We start from the raw sequence: 16,023 nt of genomic DNA on the forward strand, positions 1-16,023 counted from the left end.
ATCATGGTCTAATGAATATAGTTTGGTATGGTCTTACCAAAAACCATTTTCAACTTTCCTGGCCCATTAATAACTGTATCAGTGGCACGATACTGGTCACCAAAGGCATGCCTACCAATGCATATTGGTTTTTTCCAACCTGTAAAGACCAAAGAATTGAGTTCTCACGTGGTATCTATATACATATCCTAACATAGATTCATAGCAAGGCAACAAAAGTTACCAGGAACAAGCCGGGGGATATTGCTGCACATGATAGGTTCACGGAATACAGTTCCTGGAAAACATTGAAAACTTTATGTAAAAACAATGAAGATTGAAAAAAACATGCTAACTGGATGAAATAAAAAGTTGCAAAGCAATTTAACCAAGATATCCCTATTCTGAAAACATGCATTGTTCTTTGATAATAGAGAGACAAACCATCTAAAATGTTTCTGATTGTCCCATTAGGACTCCTCCACATAGATTTCAGTCCAAACTCCTTTACTCTACCCTCATCTGCCAAAAAAATAACAAAGGGAAGATATAAAAATGCTTCCTATGATGCAAACAAGCAGCAAATGTGTTGCGAACGACATAAAATACCAGGAGTTATAGTGGCACATTTGATAGCAACGTTGTACCTACAAATATAAACAGGTTAAGCGCATAATCAGTTTAATTTCACATAGAGAAAGAGTAATATCGACTTTAAGCCACAAAAAAAAGGCAATCATTTGTTGAAAAAGAGTCTCCAAAGGCGAAATAAGAGACCAAAACTACAAACTACAATTCAGGCTTCAAAATGTTTTCTAATACAAAACAGAATTTGTGCCAAAGAAAATACAAAGAATCAGTAACACTTACTTAAGAGCTGCTTCTGCACTTTCAACTGTAACCTTGTCATCAGTAGCATCACGATTCAGAATCCCCAAGTCAAAGTACTTAATGTCCAAATCCAGATAAGGAAGAATAAGCTACAAACATTAGAAAACAACATGTGAGCTCAGTCCAAAAAAAAATATAATCAAAAGGTACAAACTTGGTGATAAATTACACATCCTTACTTTCTCCTTTATCATAGTCCATATAACCCTCGTCATCTCATCGCCTGAACATTTCCAAAATATATATAAACAAATTAAAAAACATTCTCTGGGATACCAAACTTAGCAAGGAACACAAGCAAATGACTTTTTAAGATATCATCCAAAACCAATAATCTAGAAATGAAGCTTTTCTATGATACTAAGTACCAATCATAGAGCCTCACCATCCATTTCAACTATAGGGTTCTGAACCTGAATTTTATCAGAACCGCCTGCAAAACATCGAGCAGATGATGCGCGTAGAAACTGAACGGGAAAAGCGACGCGATTCCTCGAAACGCCACCCGAAAATAAACCGGAATTGAGGAAACCCGGAGACTTCCATGAATTCCGAGTGGAAACGAACGAAGACGATAAACCAGCAGCGGTTGATGAAGATAACATGGCGGCGAGGCTAGCACGGTACGTGAAAGCGCCGTGTGTGAGCTTATTCAGCATCCGAGACTCCGCACTCAAAACTCTTTCGTTCAACGTCGACCACTGAATCTGACTGACGCGTCGGCAAGTTTATTGTTAAAAGTGTGCTCTGAGCTATATTACGATGACGGTTCCGGCGAAAAAGGAAAAACAAAACAAAAGGAGAACCGAATTTTAAGTAGGCCCAACGAAAGGCCCAGTCAAATTAATCTCTGTGCTACAAACCAATCCGGATTAGCCGGTTCGAATTGACCAAATCTGTAATATGGTCCGGTTAGTCTCAATTTCCGATTTTGATTTGTAAAAACAAAAAGAAAAGGAAAGCGAAAACCCTACTGAGAGGTTTTATTTCTTTGTCTGGTCAGATTTGTTTCTCACAAACCATCATTACCCAAACTCCATTGTTAGCTCAGCTCAAGTTCTTAGCTTCTCTTCTTAATTTTTACTCTGTGAGTATCTTCGCTATTGTTTTATTATTGACTTTTATAGAAGCCGTCGCGTTGTCTACTTGTTGCGTTTGGTTTCAGTTTTTTTAGCTGCTTGTATCAGAAATAAGGTTTTTGGATCTGTAATCAAACTTAATTTATCAATGTGTTCGACTGTTTAATGTTGCTTAGATTTGTATTGATAATTTAGTTTGCGATTATAGTATTTGTGATTTGTGAGAATCAATTGTTTATGTGGATAAAAGTTGTGTTTGTTTAGTAATTAACACGAGACTTTTGACTTTTCAGGACAGAACTGGTTGTAACCTCAATCTACAAGTGATTCCGTAATCTCAAAGATGTTACCAACTGAGTCAAAGAAAGCCTTGTCATTCAAAAGGTGTATTGAAGATGGAGACTTGGTTATCGTTTACGAGAGACATGATGTGATGAAACCTGTGAAAGTAAGCAAAGACGGTGTGCTTCAGAACCGTTTTGGTTTCTATAAACACTCTGATTGGATCGGGAAGCCATTAGGGACGAAAGTATTCAGCAACAAGGGTAAATTTGTATACCTGTTGGCTCCTACTCCTGAGCTATGGACATTGGTTTTAAGCCACAGGACTCAGATTCTTTACATTGCGGATATTAGCTTCGTTGTTATGTATCTAGAAGTTGTGCCTGGCTGTGTTGTTCTTGAGTCAGGCACAGGAAGTGGTTCGCTTTCTACTTCACTTGCTCGAGCTGTGGCTCCAACTGGACATGTGTATTCGTTTGATTTTCACGAGCAACGAGCTGTCTCTGCAAGGTATAAACTTCTTCGATGTTTTAGCTCTCTCGTTGTGCTTTTGTCTTAAAGGTCTAGTCCTTACGCATCTCTTCTTTTACTTTACTTTTGCAACAGGGAAGATTTTGAGAAGACGGGAATTAGTAGTTTAGTTACCGTAGAGGTTAGAGACATTCAAGGAGAAGGTTTTCCTGAGAAATTGTCAGGTTTGGCTGATGCAGTGTTCCTAGACCTTCCACAACCTTGGCTCGCTGTTCCTTCTGCAGCAAAGATGTTAAAGCAGGATGGAGTTCTCTGCTCTTTCTCACCTTGCATCGAGCAAGTACAACGCACTTGTGAAGTCCTCAGATCAGATTTCATAGGTAAGCTTATCCTCATTTACAACATCTCCTTTACTTTCTTTTCCAATAGAAACTGAAAGAGCTGTAGAAGTAAGTTCTGACCCATTATCTGAATAATTCTACCTTGGAAGCATCCTAACATCAAAGTTCTAAAGTAATGACTTTGGGAGTGAGACCTCTTCTCAAATATTCAAATCCTAGGACTAAAAACAAGTTGTGTAGACTTAAGTTATGTTCTTTAGTCTACCCTTTTTTCCAGTATGTATCATCGACTTTCTATAGTTAGTCACACATCTTTGAATTAATAAGTCGAAAGGATCTCTTTAAGTAGATGAACTTCTTTAGAGAAATAGTTTTGGCATTCTTTTTGGCTTGGAAATCAGGGGAAGCAAAGCCAACTGTCATTAAGTAGGAGCGTATTAATTTCTTGTTCCCTTGTGAGTTTTGTTTGATCTTATGACTGATGTGTTTTAAATTTTGCAGAGATAAGAACTTTCGAGGTGCTTCTCAGAACATATGAAGTGAAGGAAGTGAAGGAAGTGAAAATGGATACTAGTAGTATGGTTGATGAGAGCCACGAGGATGACAATGGGGGAATGAGACCTTGCAAGAGAAAACACCGTTCAAATGAAGACGACACCGTTTCACGTGACAACTCTTCTTCTAATGCTACTTCAGTCGTCATGGCTCGACCTTGTAGTGAAGCAAGAGGCCACACCGGTTACTTAACGTTTGCAAGGCTCCAGTGTCTAGCTTAGTCCAAATTCTCTAATCAGTGGGTTAATCTCAAAGTTACCATGTATTAGATATTAAATGATTTTTTATGTCATTACGCTTTTTTGTGTTGCGGGTTTGTTTGTTTTAATACAAAGATTAAAATTTGGTGATGACAAAAAACAAAACAAAAAAAATCAAAACTTGGAATACAAGTGTAAATAGGAAAAATAGTTTCGACAGGTATATAAATAAATAGATTGTTATACAAGTAATGATATATATTTAGAAACGCGTTTCCTTTTCTCGATGGGAGAAGGAGACATGTAATGGCACTCTATAAATATCACAACATCTGTTTAATTCTCTTTTTATTGGACAATATCAATTCACAAGCCCTAGATCAAATCTTTTCTCTTCTTCTCCTTCCTTTTCTCATCAAGAATTATGTGTCCGTTGAGGTTCATATTAGTGTTCTTCTCGGCAGTACTCGCAGGATATATGGCGTGGAGGACGGTGAATGCTTCCCCGGAACTTTTCTCAGACGAGCCATCACCAGTCAAAGCGAATGATAAACAAGGACGATCTAATTCGAAAAGAAAGGTGGAGAATGGTTTATGGATGTTCGTTGATATGGCTAGCGGAAGGTACCTTTGGAGAAATCTCATGGAGATGCATCATAAGACTCAATGACGAAAGATATAAAAAATTTCGCCTGTGTCTGGCCTATAATGTGTAGAAGGATTAGAAAAAGAAGAGAGATTCATTGTTGCTTCGTTTTCGTAAATCTAGTTCTTCTTCTTGAATTTTGTAATCTCATTGAGTTTTTTTTTTTTTAAGGTGAACATATATACTTTCAATGCTCGTATATCTTAGAAGTTATATATAAACCTTATTCTCATCGCTAACGTTATTATATAGATCTGAAAGTTAACAAACGAACTAAAGATACACCATTACCAGCAACACCCAAAAATAACATTAAAATTGTTTGAAAAGGTTAAAGGTTATATCATGTACTATGGCGTATAATTTGTTTTCAGATACTTCATATACGTGTGTTGGCGGCGATACATTTAGATAGAATATAGTACTTAATTCTTATAAGGTTTTCATAAAAACAAGTTTGTCTTCATCAAAATCATATGTAATTGTATAGTCTGGTGATTATCTTAGTTAAATTGCGTCTAAAGAAGCGAACAAAGTTGTGATTGACTCGAAAAGATAAAAAGTTAACTGTAGTATAATAATATGGGCCAAATTAATTTTTATAGTTAAGATAACAGAGGATTAAGCCCAATAAGGTATAGAGAGGGCCCTCTAAGAACATATATTTTTTTTTCCTTTGTTTAAAGACAGTTGTCGTTGTTGGAACCGCACCGGCACGCATTTCACTCCTTGCTTTTCTCCACTCCAGTCTCTCTCTCTCTCTCTATTCCGCGTTTCTTCTTCTCTGTAGCGTAGCTTTCTAGAGAGGAATCTAGGTCTTGCTCTGTGATTTTTTCTCATACTCTCTCTCTCTCTCTCGACAGTGAAAGCTCGGTTCGTGTTTCCAAAACCACATTTTTTAGATTTTTTGTTTTCTTCGTTTACGAAAAATTTCAATAGTCTCTCTTGCCGTACGGTTTTCTGTATTTGGGGATTTTGGCTGCATTGTTTACTTTTCGTAGTTCCTGGTGCAGATTTCTCTGTTTGATCGTGTTTTGTCTTGTTGTCTGGAGAGTAACTAGGTCGAATCTGTTCTTCTGCATGTTAGGGTTTTTGTTGGCCTTGTGTCTGAACCTGTGGTGGTATGACATAATCAGAGACCCTTTTTTGACATAATTTCGCTATAGACCTAAAAAAATCTATGCTTTTTTGGGAAAGTGATGGACTTTGTCATATGGCTGCTTTTTTTCGCTTCTGTTGATAGTTTCTTGTAGTGAACTGTTTTGTTTTTCTTTTCTGGGAAAGTTTTGTTTTTTTTTTTGGTTTCCTATTGTTATCGCTTTGACTTGTTCTTCTTCTTTCAGGTATTTGGTATGGCTGCTGCTTCTACAATCCGTTACGCCCCTGAGGATCCAAATCTTCCTAAGCCATGGAAAGGTCTGGTGGATGGTAGAACTGGGTATTTGTACTTTTGGAATCCGGAGACCAATGTTACTCAGTACGAGAGACCAGCTTCTTCCGCTCCTCCCAAGCTTGCTGCTATTCCTGTAAGCTCTTCAGTTCAGACTCAACAATCTTCTTCTGGGTTCAACTCTGGCAAGGAAGAGGATAAGTATAATCGGGGCAGTGATGGGCCTAACTCTGATTCTGGATCAAGGTTCACTGAGGTACTAACCTATGTCTGTTGCTTTGTGGCTAATTTCTACTGTTTAAACTCTCCAAAGTTTCAGAATTACTATTTCAACTTGCTTGCCACACTGGAGTCATCTTTCTTGGTGATAATGTATCTTCAAATTTGCTTTCATTTGTGAACAGGCTGCAAGAACTGGACCAATATCTTCTAATGATGCTGCTAGTGGACCAGGGAATGCTGCATCTGGTGGATCATCTGTCAAAGGGCCTCCTTCTTCGGCCACAGGAAATGAATTGTCCCCAGAGGCCTATTGCCGCCGCCATGAAATTACTGTCCGTGTAAGTATTAGTGAGATATGAGTTTCTTTCTGAGTCTCATCTGTTCATTCTCCTCCGAGGTAGTACGCAGAAACAGTTGCCTGCCTATTTTGTATCCAGCTTCTTTTCATGTACTCAGATAGTTGTCATTATTGGCACTACCTATGTATTGACAGGCTAATATTGTTAACTTTTATTGAAGCTTTGTTTCTTTTAGTTCCTATCCATTGACTATATAAGTTTCTATATCCTGCTGACTCTGAGATTCACTTTTCATTTTCGTAGGGAGGCCAAGTGCCACCACCTCTGATGTCTTTCGAAGCCACCGGTCTTCCCCCAGCGCTTCTGCGGGAGGTATGGAATCATCTTTCTTCTAATATCACATCAGTTTCAGTTATCCTTACTCTGTTTTTGGTTGGGGAGTAAGCATGACTATCCTTACTCTAGTTAAGCTAGATGATTGTCGCGTTTTTTTCCCCAACCTGTTGCATTCAGTGATTTATGAGGGAGGTATTTAGTCTAATATCACAGGCTTATTTTGTCTGCGAGCTTTAGCTGTTTTTGTTGTGGGGGAGAGAGGGGAGTGGGCTATATATTTACACATATAACTGCATAGTGTGCTAGACTATTTTGAGTTTTTTGGTTGGATTTAGTAATTTATAGAGGGAGCTAATTTGCTGAATATTGCAGATCCATCGTGTCTGCCAGCCATACTTGTCTGTCTTTTGAGTGTTTAATTCATTTAGTATTGAGTAGAGACACAATATTATGCCATATGCGCTCTCTTTTGTCCCAGGTGCGATATTTGCTCTTGGAGGAGCTAATGTCGTACGCTGTGCCACTTCTTTGGGGTCCTTGCAAATTATTTGGAGTGCCCTTTTTGGTGGACCAAATTTTTTGGTAAGGGGATTGCAACTTCACCCAAAGCTTGTGGCATAGCCTGTTGATGTTGATATATTATTTATCATCCATCGGGTCCAGACAGAAGTATAGGTGTCCTCCTGCTGCAGGTTTCAACATGTATTGTTGCCTGCAAATGGGAGGATGATGCTTCATCTGTCTCCGTAAACTCAGAATAGTCTTGATGTTTGTCTGCTGAAACAAACATCCTTGTTTTTGTTTTGCCAGGTATACAGTGCAGGATTCTCTGCTCCATCTCCAATTCAAGCTCAGTCGTGGCCAATTGCGATGCAGAACAGAGACATAGTTGCCATTGCTAAAACAGGCTCTGGAAAAACTCTGGGTTACTTGATTCCTGGTTTCATGCATCTCCAACGGATCCACAATGATTCACAAATGGGCCCAACGATCTTGGTATTGTCACCTACTAGGGAGTTAGCCACACAAATCCAAGTTGAGGCTCTGAAATTTGGCAAGTCGTCCAAAATTTCGTGTGCGGTAAGTCAAAATCCTTGAATATATATATGTGCTGAACATGATATGTGATAAGCGTCTTATTGAGTGATTTCTTGATGATTCTTTGTATTGTAGTGCTTGTATGGTGGAGCACCCAAGGGTCCTCAGTTGAAGGAAATAGAAAGAGGTGTTGAGATTGTTGTTGCAACTCCCGGGCGGCTGAATGATATCCTTGAAATGAGGAGAATCAGTCTGCATCAAGTGTCTTATCTTGTGCTGGACGAGGCTGATAGAATGTTGGACATGGGGTTCGAGCCTCAGATCAGGAAAATTGTGAAAGAGGTTCCCACTAAGCGTCAAACCCTCATGTACACAGCAACGTGGCCAAAGGAGGTCAGAAAAATTGCAGCTGATCTTCTTGTTAACCCTGCTCAAGTCAACATTGGTAATGTTGATGAGCTTGTTGCGAACAAGTCCATCACTCAGGTGTGGGTTTGATTTCTTTTTTTATTCATTTTGGTTTCGATTCTGTTAGATGTAATGGCATAAGGGATCTGATAGTTTTATGTATCTATCTAATACAGACTGTTGAAGTCTTAGCACCAATGGAGAAACATACAAGGTTAGAGCAGATACTGCGGTCTCAGGAACCGGGCTCAAAGATTATTATTTTCTGTTCAACCAAAAGGATGTGTGATCAACTAGCACGGAACCTGACCCGCACGTTTGGAGCCGCTGCTATACATGGAGACAAGTCTCAGGCTGAGAGAGATGACGTGCTGAACCAATTTAGAAGTGGTAGGACTCCTGTTCTTGTTGCAACCGATGTAGCTGCTCGTGGGCTTGACGTTAAGGACATAAGGTATGATGAATATGATAGAAGTTTCAAATTTCAACCATCAGAAAGTTGAAAATCAATGATCCTAAAGGGTAACTAACTGTGATTCACAGGGTGGTGGTCAACTATGATTTTCCAAATGGAGTGGAAGATTATGTTCATAGAATCGGAAGAACTGGAAGAGCTGGAGCAACCGGTTTAGCTTACACCTTCTTTGGGGACCAAGATTCAAAACATGCTTCAGATCTGATCAAGATCTTGGAAGGAGCAAATCAGAAAGTTCCTCCACAGGTCCGTGAAATGGCTACCCGTGGTGGTGGGGTGAACAAATTCCGCCGCTGGGGTCCACCTTCCGGTGGTTCTGGTGGCCGTGGCTATGGTGATTCTGGTTATGGTGGTCGTGGGGATTCTGGTGGTAGAGGAAGCTGGGGTTCACGTGACAGGTAAATAAAAAGATTTAACTAATCATTCGATCTCTCAATGATTCTTATTTTCAATATAAACTTAAAGATCAGTTTTGGTGGTTGAAGCAGTAGCAGCTCGGGATGGGGAAGAGAGAGGAGCCGTAGTCCTGAGAGATTCAACGCAGGTCCACCGTCGACTTCTGACCCACCTCGCAGCTTTCACGAGATGATGATGATGAAACAGAAATAACTCATCGTTCTTTTTAACCAAATGGGGGCAATATACATAGTAGAGACCCTTTCGGTTCGGTTAATTATTCATTTTGTCTGGTGTGTGTTTGTGTGTGAAACGAAGTCACCAGTACTTCTAACATCAAACACATCCGAAGTACTTCTAATGTTTTGTTCGACGAGAAACCCTTTTTTGTTTATATAATGAAAACAAAGACTCGTTATATGGGTTGGTTCTCTCTTTGGTGGTGTTTAAGCTTAATGTTTATCAGACCCTCTTATTTCGAATGAAGTAACAAGTTTGTTTCATTTAATTTGGCATTGATCTATCTGCTAAAAGTCTACAGAGAAAAGTGCAGATGCAGCTGCAGATACATTGGTGCAAAAAGCAAAAGAGAGTTAGGTTGGCTTTATGTCATTCAATGATGTACCTTCATGGCCAAATTACATAACAGATACGATGCTATAGATAAAGTTCAACTAGATTTTAATCCCAAAATATCTGACAGACACTAAGAAGACAAGTCATATCAACTTTAATCTACTTCAATTTAGGGAATGATCAAGATCTTCTCATCCTCGCACGTACAACTTCCAGAATCCTGCAGTACTCAAAGAACAAAGAAGATTGCTCACCTCCAAGACCAACTCGGCTTACTCTGTTACCGCCTGCCAGATTGTTGCAAGGACTTCCTCCAATAACTAAATCAAATCCACCATGTTTTTCCATCAATTTTTCGATTGTGTCATTAGTTAAGTCTTGCACATCTGAAAACTCAATCAAAATTCCAGTCTGGTTAGTTTGCTCCCAGAAGTCCTTCAATATATTTCTGTTGACTTGTGAGATCTCAACAGACACAACAAGCTTCATTCGGATTTGCAGACGATGAAGTGCCACTTCTCCACCTCCAATACCCGTGAAAAGAGATAGAACCTTGATTCCATCTGGGAAAATGGATTTCAGGACAGACAGATGATATGCCACAGTATCAACCTAAAACAAGTTTAACCAACCAACGAATGAATACACAAAAATATGTACCGAGTATTTAACTATTACAAACAGCTAATGATGCAGAATATTCTTATGCAGATGGGGTGTGAAGTTACCTGAAAAGAATTTCCCAAAGACTTGTACCGCTCAGTTCTGCTCATTCCTCCACCTCGTGTATGATTTTTTGGAAATCCCAGAAGATTCTCCATCTCATCTGGCTCGAGTGGGGCAGCTTTATTCTTCCCCACCCAGACGAGGTTCCATCTTCTACACTGGTCAATCACAAATTTTTGTACATGCTTAGGCGGTTCTGGTTCTCCAGTGTAAGGCTCAAGGGCTGAACGGATCCTGTTAGTTAACTGGGCACTGCCTGTAACAGTCAAAATGCAGTTCAGCTTGGTTCTTTTATCCCACTCTGGCCACCATTTTTTAGTCAAAGGAAATGCTTCATTGACAGTGTATTTTGGTGGAGGCTGAATCTGGAATCTGTTGTTGATAGGCAGGTTGTGAATGTAACCTCTCTTCCTCGCAGCAGCACAAAAGTACTTCGAGTCCACAAACTCCGGTAGAATATCATATAGATGTCTAGATATAGTCTCCCAGACACCTTTAGGTGCGAGGGCGACATTTTCGTAGTAGAAAAAAGGTGGACCTCGTGCTAACTCTGGAAGTTTTCGATGTGTGATGAGTCCTGGCTCGTTTGGAAGCCCAAATCCTATCATTGGATTTGGTAGGCGAACCGGCTCATCATCAACAGATGACCTTGACTCTCTATTCGACTCTAACCGCCTTTTCTTAACATCATGTCTAGGCTGCACATACCAAATTTTCCACAAAATCAGTGCCCAAACAAATTAACTTACAGAAGACATTTTCAACAAGTTTTAGCCATACGTTTTGTTCTTCAGGATCAGTGTGAAACTCACTAAATTCTCGAGCCATCTGAGCAGCACAAAGGAAGTCCGTGAGCTCTGCAATGTCCACATTTCCTCCTGAAATTTAAATCATTTACGTGTGGATAAGTTCGAAAAAGGTAGCAAAATATTCAGGGTACGTGATATATATATCAACGTTTGGCAACCATGTCAATTAGTGAAATACGATGACAATGTTCAACAAAGACATCTAAGGCCTACATCACAGAACCAGAGGCTAACACAGAACTAATGACAACTGTATCAGTTAGCGAAAATACAGTCACAATGCTCAGCAAACACATCTCAGGCCTACGTCACAAGACCAGAAGTTACTAACATTAACACAGGCAATTTGGTTTATGACACTTTCTCGAGAAGGAAACTGAATAAAAAAGAACTAAAATTTAATGCTAATGCTAATAGTTTAAGGTACGGTTACCACATCTCTCCACAGCTAGAGAAGCTTCTACCTCTGAAAAACCCATTCTCACCAAAGAACGTATTTGGTTGCCATTTTCATTGGAGGAGTTTGGCTCCTTCTGTCATGGTTTAACAGATGAAAAAGGCATATAAATAGCAGTGAGATACATTTACAATTAAGACGTGTGATGCTAAAACATATGTTTATCACCACCATGAATGAAATATACCTCATCATCAGAGATTAATATATCAGCATAATTGATCTCATCATCAGACCAATCAATCTCATCTTCTTCCTTTACTTCTGCTAATTTCTCTGTCTCCTACAAACCATCAACAAAGTTTAAGATCAATCTTTAAATGTTAGGAGACACTATATCTTTGCAACATCACTTACTCCACAAGAGAGGAGTGTATTAGCTATTTGCTCCATATTTTCTTCTCCTGAGAGTTATAAAAGCAAATGTCAAAAATTCATATAAAGTTCTAGTTCTCATTACTTTAAAGGAGAAATAAAAATCTGTAAATACCATGTTCATGAATGGCTTTGATAACTTTTTCTTCATCAAATCCCATTGCAAGGAAATGATCAATAGCTTTGGACTTGGAAGAACCAGCTTCACAATCACTCTTAACAAAGAAATATAAGAGGAATGAGAAATCCATTGGATACAAAAACGGCCAATACTGAGAGGAAAAAACAACAAAACTACAAGCAAGCCAAAAGATCCAAAAAATTAGAAAACTCACCGAGTACTTGGAGATAGTATCAATTATAACCGAAGTTTCTGCATTTGGTCCTGTAAAATTATTGTATCAGAAATTTTTGATAAACCAAAGAAACATATATCTAGACAGGAAATAAAAAGAAGAGGGAAAAAGTCTCACCAGCTTCCTTGATTGCTCTAGCAATCATCTCAACAGGAAATCCCATGTCAAACAATGTCGCAAAAATCTCGTCTGAGAAGCCCATCTGAACTAAGTCAGTTGTCTCAGTAGTAGGAGAGCTCAAGGAACTAGTTGTCTGACATTATAAAAAAAAAATCGTGTTGTGCACATAAGGGACGATTCTGTTCAGGCATAAACTGATAAAATTGTTAGATACGTGTTTTAGAACAAGGAAGGCTTACCACGGCTACACCAACTAAAGTATCGGCCCTGGAATGTACTGGAGATGGAGATGACTGAAAGTTATCAATCTCCAAATCATCATCGGTATTCCAATCCACATAATCGTCATCACCCGCAGAATCCTGCGCCTTCATAACCATAATATATATAGTAAGGTATACAAAGTAATTCGATTCATAATTCCTTCTTAAAACAGTGTAATTTGAGCAAGTGATTGTAATGTACCATTGTTGTAGTAATCTGATGGGATCAAGGAAAGGAACACCAATGTAGTACACCTGCCAAAATTCATCAACTCAAAAAGTATCAAAGCTTGATCATCATTTAAGAGAAGAAGAAGAAGAATTGGTTTTGTAGATCGGTCAGTAACAAAAAACCTAAATGAAAACAATTTGTGCCTTAAAAAAATTCAAATGCCAAGCATGGCCTCAAATTTTATTTATCTTCTTAAAGAATCTCACATCATCAAACGCAGACAAAAGGAGCAAAAAAGTGTGTTTGTAAGAATCAAAATTTGAGAATTATAGCAGATTCTACTAATTTGTATTCTATTTACAGTGGTTTTCAATCAGAACAAGTTTTGGAGAATGATACAAAACGGAGCCAGCGAAATCGGCCTGACCAAGAACTCTCACTGAGTTGAACAGCCACCGTGAACAAGCTGAATTGAATGAAACCAATACTAATCTAGTACGAGAAAAAGATTCATACCCAGAATTTTTGATTTTGAGCTACAGATTAGCAGAAGTACTCCCGCCTCCGGCAATGTTACTGTCGCCGTCGGTGAGAGAGAGCTCTGTTCCGTCTTCCGTTTACGCAAGAAACAGTGAAACAAAAAAAGAAAAAAAGTCTGATTTCTATAAAAAAAAAAAAGATATTCGATTTTTCAGGCTTTTGCGTTTTTAGGCCCTATACTTTTTACTCTTTCAACAATTAAACCCGCGATGTTTTAATTTACTAAAAAACCAAATTTAATAATGACACGTTAACACTTAACACGACACATGTTGTGTTTAGGAGTTAGAGGCATTTTCCAAAACACTAATTTTTTGTTTCTATAAATAATCATACATTATTGCTTTGAGGAAGTGAAATTTGTTAAACTTAAACTCGAATTTTTCATAAATAAATTTTTATATCTAAGTCTACTACATAAAGTACATTTAAGGCTCTTTTTGAAATAATTTTGGCGAAGCATTGAAGAATGAGGTTTGATGCATGGCGTACCAAAGATATGACACGTGACGAGCGAGAAGGTTAATTCATAATTTAGTATCCAACATGACTGTATCGAGTCAACGACCGTTACATACATTACATTAATCATCGTATACATAACAATAAGGTACAAAGCCTTCTGATTGGAAAAGAATGTCTATCATCCAACAGAACGAGACAATAAACAGCACCAGACACATGATAGATGAAAGCTAATAATAATAATAATCCTCAGAAGCTAACTCCATTACTTAGCGATAAGCATATGCATTGTGTGCCTACATACACACAGTTACATAGGGAGACACAGAGAGAGAGAGAGATTTAGAGAGCCAGGAAGGAACATTGTTTTCTGGCATGGTCAGGTATAAGCTTGGACAACAACTCTACGCTTGCTCCTTTTAGCTCTACAAATTGAACAAACACACACTTTAAGTCTTTTTCTGGTAGAAATGGAAAACAAACAAAAGCATATGTGATATATATGTGGAAGAGACGGACCTTGAGGTTTAAAGTTGAAGAGAGGAGGCAATGGACGACCGTTGGGAAGACGTGTATTGGGATCACGTAGCTCATCGAAGAACGGGTGGACTATGGCCTCCATCTACAATCACAATTAGTTTGTAAATCAACGTGTTATCAACCAACCGAAGATCAAGTATGATGTGAAACAGGATCCATTTCATGAACTTACAGCTGTTGATCTGAGATTTGGAGAATACTGGAGAAGTCTTGAGACGAGGTCTACAGCTTCTGGAGGTGTGCGCTTATGGAAAATCTTTTAAATAAACAACAGGTTTTTCGATCAGCAAAGGCGAAAAATATGGAGTGATGTTGGGAGAGAGACTGATTATGTGTTTGCTTACTTTGTGCCAAGGATGAGCCTTTATTTGAGGGAATTTGAATTCAGTGTAGTTTGGATTCATACATTTGATTTCCTCCCGAGTTGGTGTTCCAAGAACCTGTAACCACACAATACAGAAGAAGTAATGGTGATCAATAGCAGAAAATGGAGCCTCTTCAGTCCATGTCCAATACACAATGGCTAAGATTATGGTCCGTCTAAAGAAATTGAAGTACCTTAATTATCTCGACTAGCTGGTCGACTCCACTTTCACCTGGAAAGAGAGGCTACCCAAAAGTTGGACCAGCCAAAGATTGGTAATACAGAACTTTAGACATCATTCGGCTATTCAAATCATAAAGTATAAAAGATTATGATGGAAAAGTCAAACTACCTGTCCCAGAAGTAATTCAGCAAGAACACAGCCTGCAGACCATATGTCAATTGCTGTTGTATATTCCGTGGCTCCAAAAATAAGCTCAGGTGCTCGGTAGTAACGGGAACAGATATATGAGATGTTTGGTTCGCCTTTGACCTGTTAAAGAATGGCAAAGCTAAAGAGGTTAGGACTAGTAACATTGCTTAGCACCAGAAAATGTGCCAATTTTTCCATACGAAAACAAAATCAATCTATCTCTTATTGCTAATAGAGATGCTATACCAGAACTTTAGCGCTACCAAAATCACAGAGCTTGACCTGATGGGTATGAGGATTAACCTACAAAAAGCACAAGTTTAATTAAGCAGAAATATGTAGATCACGAAAAGGTCTGACCAACATTTCAACTTAAGACACGAACCAGAAGATTCTGTGGTTTTATGTCTCTGTGGCAGACTCCTACTCCTCCATGAATATATGCCAAAGCTCTGCAAATCTGTATGCACAACAAAAAGGCAGAGAATTGTTTAAGAATGTCACGGCAACAATGTTGAATAGCCCATAGTATATGAAAATTACCTGATAAGTGTAGAGTTTAACATATATCATGGGCATCCTCTGATTTGCCCGACTGTAGTGCTTAGAGACGCGATAAACAGTCTCAGGAACGTATTCAAGGACCAAATTGAGATACAGCTCATCTTTCTCTGTGGTTGAGAAGAAACAATGCTTGAGGGATACAACATTAGGGTGATCAAGAAGCCGCATCGTCTGCAGCTCACGGTTCTTGTATCTTTTGTCTTGCAAAACTTTCTTGATTGCAACAGTTTCCCCCGTTTCTAAACACTTGGCCTGCATATATATACAAGGAACAAAATCAGAAGAAAAAAAAAAAAAAAAAATATCTGCATTGAG

The 16,023-nt window shown here is 38.7% G+C and overlaps 6 protein-coding genes across 11 annotated transcripts in view; 3 read left to right on the plus strand and 3 right to left on the minus strand.

The window, feature by feature from the left end:
• Nucleotides 1-1,659, minus strand: part of LOC104735477 (isocitrate dehydrogenase [NADP], chloroplastic/mitochondrial) — a 4,887-nt gene extending 3,228 nt beyond the window's left edge. Inside the window, exons 1-7 of one of the 2 annotated variants that reach the window (XM_010455282.2) lie at nt 1,256-1,598; nt 1,050-1,093; nt 850-959; nt 589-626; nt 424-501; nt 224-277; nt 38-139 (exon numbers count right to left, since the gene is read on the minus strand). In XM_010455282.2, the coding sequence (XP_010453584.1) occupies nt 38-139; nt 224-277; nt 424-501; nt 589-626; nt 850-959; nt 1,050-1,093; nt 1,256-1,529 (700 nt within the window). In that variant the 5' untranslated portion in view covers nt 1,530-1,598. Of the gene's footprint in view, nt 1-37; nt 140-223; nt 278-423; nt 502-588; nt 627-849; nt 960-1,049; nt 1,094-1,255 lie in introns of both variants that reach the window. The other variant, XM_019235168.1, reaches the window with a different exon arrangement.
• Nucleotides 1,837-3,908, plus strand: LOC104735478 (tRNA (adenine(58)-N(1))-methyltransferase catalytic subunit TRMT61A). The gene is made up of 4 exons (XM_010455283.2): nt 1,837-1,957; nt 2,243-2,741; nt 2,838-3,082; nt 3,545-3,908. The coding sequence occupies exons 2-4, from the start codon at nt 2,293-2,295 to the stop codon at nt 3,817-3,819; spliced, it is 969 nt and encodes a 322-aa protein (XP_010453585.1). The 5' UTR covers nt 1,837-1,957; nt 2,243-2,292; the 3' UTR covers nt 3,820-3,908.
• Nucleotides 4,168-4,528, plus strand: LOC104735479. The gene has a single exon (XM_010455285.2). It carries the CDS (start codon nt 4,223-4,225, stop codon nt 4,466-4,468), a length of 246 nt encoding a protein of 81 aa, XP_010453587.1. The 5' UTR covers nt 4,168-4,222; the 3' UTR covers nt 4,469-4,528.
• Nucleotides 5,159-9,440, plus strand: LOC104735481 (DEAD-box ATP-dependent RNA helicase 46-like). Of its 5 annotated transcripts, XM_019234909.1 has the most exons (10): nt 5,159-5,317; nt 5,788-6,090; nt 6,239-6,394; nt 6,659-6,727; nt 7,130-7,273; nt 7,502-7,771; nt 7,865-8,215; nt 8,314-8,591; nt 8,681-9,010; nt 9,101-9,440. In XM_019234909.1, the coding sequence occupies exons 2-10, from the start codon at nt 5,797-5,799 to the stop codon at nt 9,219-9,221; spliced, it is 2,013 nt and encodes a 670-aa protein (XP_019090454.1). In that variant the 5' UTR covers nt 5,159-5,317; nt 5,788-5,796; the 3' UTR covers nt 9,222-9,440. The 5 variants fall into 5 exon arrangements, with proteins under 5 accessions (XP_019090454.1, XP_010453589.1, XP_010453590.1 ...); XM_010455287.2 differs by lacking the exon at nt 7,130-7,273 and having other exon boundaries at nt 9,098-9,440; XM_010455288.2 differs by lacking the exons at nt 5,159-5,317; nt 7,130-7,273 and adding an exon at nt 5,391-5,565 and having other exon boundaries at nt 9,098-9,440.
• On the minus strand, nt 9,589-13,507 carry LOC104735480 (DNA (cytosine-5)-methyltransferase DRM2-like). Its single transcript, XM_010455286.2, has 12 exons — nt 13,379-13,507; nt 12,893-12,945; nt 12,667-12,795; nt 12,425-12,560; nt 12,287-12,336; nt 12,067-12,166; nt 11,934-11,980; nt 11,764-11,859; nt 11,553-11,652; nt 11,091-11,188; nt 10,313-11,008; nt 9,589-10,196 (listed from the first exon to the last, which is right to left on the minus strand). Exons 2-12 carry the CDS (start codon nt 12,893-12,895, stop codon nt 9,765-9,767), a joined length of 1,887 nt encoding a protein of 628 aa, XP_010453588.1. The 5' UTR covers nt 12,896-12,945; nt 13,379-13,507; the 3' UTR covers nt 9,589-9,764.
• Nucleotides 13,903-16,023, minus strand: part of LOC104735482 (shaggy-related protein kinase epsilon) — a 3,451-nt gene continuing 1,330 nt past the window's right edge. The window contains exons 5-13 of the mRNA XM_010455290.2: nt 15,688-15,960; nt 15,530-15,604; nt 15,391-15,447; nt 15,124-15,264; nt 14,966-15,016; nt 14,752-14,847; nt 14,580-14,663; nt 14,387-14,489; nt 13,903-14,292 (exon numbers count right to left, since the gene is read on the minus strand). Of these exons, the coding sequence (XP_010453592.1) occupies nt 14,210-14,292; nt 14,387-14,489; nt 14,580-14,663; nt 14,752-14,847; nt 14,966-15,016; nt 15,124-15,264; nt 15,391-15,447; nt 15,530-15,604; nt 15,688-15,960 (963 nt within the window). The 3' untranslated portion in view covers nt 13,903-14,209. The remainder of the gene's footprint in view (nt 14,293-14,386; nt 14,490-14,579; nt 14,664-14,751; nt 14,848-14,965; nt 15,017-15,123; nt 15,265-15,390; nt 15,448-15,529; nt 15,605-15,687; nt 15,961-16,023) is intronic.

The sequence above is a fragment of the Camelina sativa genome, chromosome 13, assembly GCF_000633955.1.
Source record: "Camelina sativa cultivar DH55 chromosome 13, Cs, whole genome shotgun sequence".
Classification (NCBI taxonomy): domain Eukaryota; kingdom Viridiplantae; phylum Streptophyta; class Magnoliopsida; order Brassicales; family Brassicaceae; genus Camelina; species Camelina sativa.